This window comes from Ciconia boyciana, chromosome 13, assembly GCF_034638445.1.
Source record: "Ciconia boyciana chromosome 13, ASM3463844v1, whole genome shotgun sequence".
NCBI lineage: Eukaryota > Metazoa > Chordata > Aves > Ciconiiformes > Ciconiidae > Ciconia > Ciconia boyciana.
The window spans coordinates 1819930-1823551 of record NC_132946.1 but is presented as its reverse complement, the minus strand read 5'-3'; the positions used below and the strand labels follow the sequence as shown (position 1 = coordinate 1823551).

The 3622-nt window shown below is 67.0% G+C and overlaps 1 protein-coding gene across 1 annotated transcript; it reads left to right on the top strand.

The window, feature by feature from the left end:
• The first annotated feature begins 933 nt into the window (after positions 1-933).
• On the top strand, positions 934-3406 carry NPW (neuropeptide W). Its single transcript, XM_072878586.1, has 2 exons — positions 934-1341; positions 3371-3406. Exons 1-2 carry the CDS (start codon positions 934-936, stop codon positions 3404-3406), a joined length of 444 nt encoding a protein of 147 aa, XP_072734687.1.
• The last annotated feature ends 216 nt before the right edge of the window (positions 3407-3622 follow it).

Below are 3622 nucleotides of genomic sequence, written 5' to 3'. Positions count from 1 at the left end.
TTCACGGGCACTAGGACCCTCGAACCGCGGGTGGGATATTAGTGTGAGCTGAGAGAGGTGGGAGTGAAATGCGGGTCTCACCACTTTGTGGGCGCTACGAAGGTGGAGGGGAGCCAGTCGAGCTCTGCACAGCAGGACAGCCATGCTCCCTGGGACGTGTGGGCCCTCTGCTCCCCCCCAGCAGCAGCCTCGTCTCTGCTCCGAGGCAGGTAGCCAAAGCAGGGCTTCAGTCTGCATCGCCCACCTCCGTCTGGTACCCCACTCAGGATGAATTTTGCTGAAAATCCCTGCAATTTTTTCCTACTTACGGTTCCTCCAGGGCACGTTCCTGTGCCTTGCAGCCAGTCTCTCTCTAGGCAGTGAGCCTGGGGGTCATACCTGAAGGGGGGGTGCGGGTCCCCTCTGAAGGTCCTCACTTGCAGTCGGTTTATAACATCTCTTCCTCCGGCAGTAAATCCTGCTGCTGTCAAGCAGGTCCTGAGGGGCCGGGGAGGATGCTGGGCTGCGGGGAGGTTTGTGGGGCTGCGGGGGGGGATATGCTCAGTGCTGCGGGGGGATGCTTAGGGCCACGGGGAAGATGCTGGGGGCTGCAAAGGGGACCACGAGGAGGGTGCTGAAGGCCGCAAGGAGGACGGGAGGGGTGCTCGGGCGGCCAGGTGGATGCTCAGGGCTGCAGGGGATGCTCAAGGGATGCTCGGGGCCACGGGGAGGATGCCGGCGTCCCGGGGGAGTTTGCGGGGGGGGGAGCGGCGGGTAGGAGGTGCGGGGGCCGGGGCTGGCAGCGGGGCGGCCGGGGGCCTCCGGGGCGGAGCCGCGGGGTGCCCCTCCCGACGGCGGTATAAACCGGCGGGGCGCGGGCGCGGGGCAGCCTTCGCCGGGGCGCGGGGGGCCGGGGTGCAGCCCTGCCCGCAGCCCTGCCCGCAGCCCGGCGCGATGGCCAGGGGGCAGCTGTCGGGGGGCGCCTGGGGGGCCCTGGTGCTGCTGGGGCTGATGCTGCCGGCGGCGCCGGCGGGCGCCTGGTACAAGCACGTCGCCAGCCCCCGGTACCACACGGTGGGGCGCGCCTCGGGGCTGCTCATGGGCGTCCGCCGCTCCCCCTACCTCTGGCGCCGGGAGCTGCCGGCCGAGCCCCCCCGCCGCCCCGGGGCAGCCGCGCCCGCCGCCGCCGCCGCCCCGCCGCCCCCGGGCCGCCCCGCCGGGGAGACCCCGCCGCCCGCCCCGCCGCCGCCGCCGCCGCCCGGCCCCGGCCGCCTCCTGCAGCGCCTGCTCCGGCGGGGCTGGGGCTGGGGCGGCCCCCGCCCGGCCCCCGCCCGGCCCCCGCCCGGGCCCCGCCAAGCTGAGGTAACCCCGGCCCCGCGGCCGCGCCGGGGCCCCGACGGGCGGGCGAGGGGACGGGGGAGCCCGGGGCGGTCGCCAGGGCGGGGGGCACGGTCTGTCCGCAGCGCCCCGGGACGCTTGAGGGGTGCCACCCGTGCCTGGGGTGCAGGAGCCTTGCTGCGGGCTCTCTGCGGCACCCGGGGGTGCTGGGGGGGGTTCAGCAGGTAACGGGGTGCACGGAGCCTTGGAGGGGCTTCGCAGGTAACTGGGGGTGCACGGAGCCATAGAGGGGTTTCGCCAGGTAACTGGGGGTGCACGGAGCCTTGGGGGGGTTCGCCAGGTAACTGGGGGTGCACGGAGCCATGGAGGGGGTTCAGCAGGTAACTGGGGGTGCACGGAGCCTTGGAGGGGGTTCGCCAGGTAACTGGGGGTGCACGGAGCCTTGGAGGGGTTCAGCAGGTAACTGGGGGTGCACGGAGCCATAGAGGGGTTTCTGCCAGGTAACTGGGGGTGCACGGAGCCTTGGAGGGGCTTCGCCAGGTAACTGGGGGTGCACGGAGCCATGGAGGGGGTTCAGCAGGTAACTGGGGGTGCACGGAGCCTTGGGGGGTGTTCGCCAGGTAACTGGGGGTGCACGGAGCCTTGGAGGGGTTTCAGCAGGTAACTGGGGGTGCACGGAGCCATAGAGGGGTTTCGCCAGGTAACTGGCGGTGCACGGAGCCATGGAGGGGGTTCAGCAGGTAACTGGGGGTGCACGGAGCCTTGGGGGGGGTTCGCCAGGTAACTGGGGGTGCATGGAGCGAGGGAGGGGTTTCAGCAGGTAACTGGGGGTGCACGGAGCCTTGGAGGGGGTTTGCCAGGTAACTGGGGGTGCACAGAGCCTTGCTGTGGTCTCCCACCCCGCAGGCACTGGGGTTTAAGGGTGCCCCAAGCAGAGAGCTGGGCTGCCCCATGGCATCACCCAGATGTGGGGAGCTGCCCCCCACACCCACACCACCGGCTGGGCTGGGAGGGTGTGGGGGGGTGAGGGGAGTCCCGACCCTGCGGGACGGCCAGGGTCCCAGGGGGTTGACAGCCCTGTCACCGCTCCGTGGGTGCGACTGCCATGAGTTGAGTCTCTGCCGCATCTTTAAACTTGAACCGCAAGGTTTGTGGCACCCAGCAAAGCGGGCCGGGAGGAGGGGGCAGTCGTTCCCCCTCCCCAGGGGACGTGTTTGGAGGAGCTGCACTTTGGCTTTAGGGCGGAAAAAGGAGCTGGATGATTTCTGTGCCCCCCATTTGGTGCATCACAAACCCACACCCTGCAGGACCAAGCTGCCAATGCCGGGAGGGATGTCTGCGGGGCCAGCACGCCGGCGATGCCGAGGCGCTCCCAGCGTGGCCCCTCCGCAGGACCCCTCTCCCTGCCCGCTCGGGGCTCAGCCAGGCTGCGTGGGACTGGCTCCGGGGCTGGTTCCAGATATTAAATCTCTTTCCTCTTACGTAAAGCTGGAGCCAACATCCATCTGAAATCCACGGAGGCTTTTAGCTGTTGGATCAGCCCCTGAAACACGTAGCTGTATTCCTCCCCCCCTTCCTTTTTTGGAGGAAATCTGGGATTTGTATCTTTTTGGGAAAGCCCAAACAGGTCAGCTCAGCCCCGCGTTACGTCTGTGCTGTCCCGTTACCTCCCGCAGCCTGGCTGTGCATGGGCAGAGCAGTCCCGGGTACCGCGGTCGTGGCTCTGGACCTGCGTACGTGCGTGCATCCCTCTGATTTCACAGCAAAATTTCCACGGGAGCCTCGCAGGCAGGTCCAAGCCTGGTATTTGGGTGTCTGCGTGGGGTTTATCTGCGTGCACAGTGGCAGAAAGGGAGTCTGCAGTCACGGCAGGTCGGATCTGAGCCCACGGAGGAGAATATTTCATGAATATCGCGAATGCAGCATTGGTTTAAGCGCTGTACAGAGGGGAAGTGCGGTCCCACGTGGGGAGGGAGGTGGTGGTGGGGCTCGGGTGTGCAGACGGACGCTCAGGTGAGGCTCCGAAATAACCCGGCCCCTCTTCTCCTTTCAGCTTCTCCCGCTTGAAGACATGGCTCTGATCCGCTGAAGGGGCCTGGCAGAGGTGCTTCAAGCGCCGGAGGAGCATTGACAGCCCGAGGTGGAAACCGTTCACCCTGGCTGGCGAGGAAGAGTCTCATCGGCGGATCTCCTGGTACTCTGACCTCTCTGAAACCATATAGACAATTGCATTCCAAAAAATCTGATTTTTCATGGCCACTGCCCAGACGCAGTGATAAATTCATCTTGTTTTCAGGTCAACCTA

Coding starts and splice junctions, on each gene's coding strand:
- NPW (XM_072878586.1), top strand. CDS start 934: ATGGCCAGGGGGCAGCTGTCGGGGGGCGCCTGGGGGGCCCTGGTGCTG. Junction 1,342..3,370: donor CCGGGCCCCGCCAAGCTGAG/GTAACCCCGGCC, acceptor TTCTCCTTTCAG/CTTCTCCCGCTTGAAGACAT.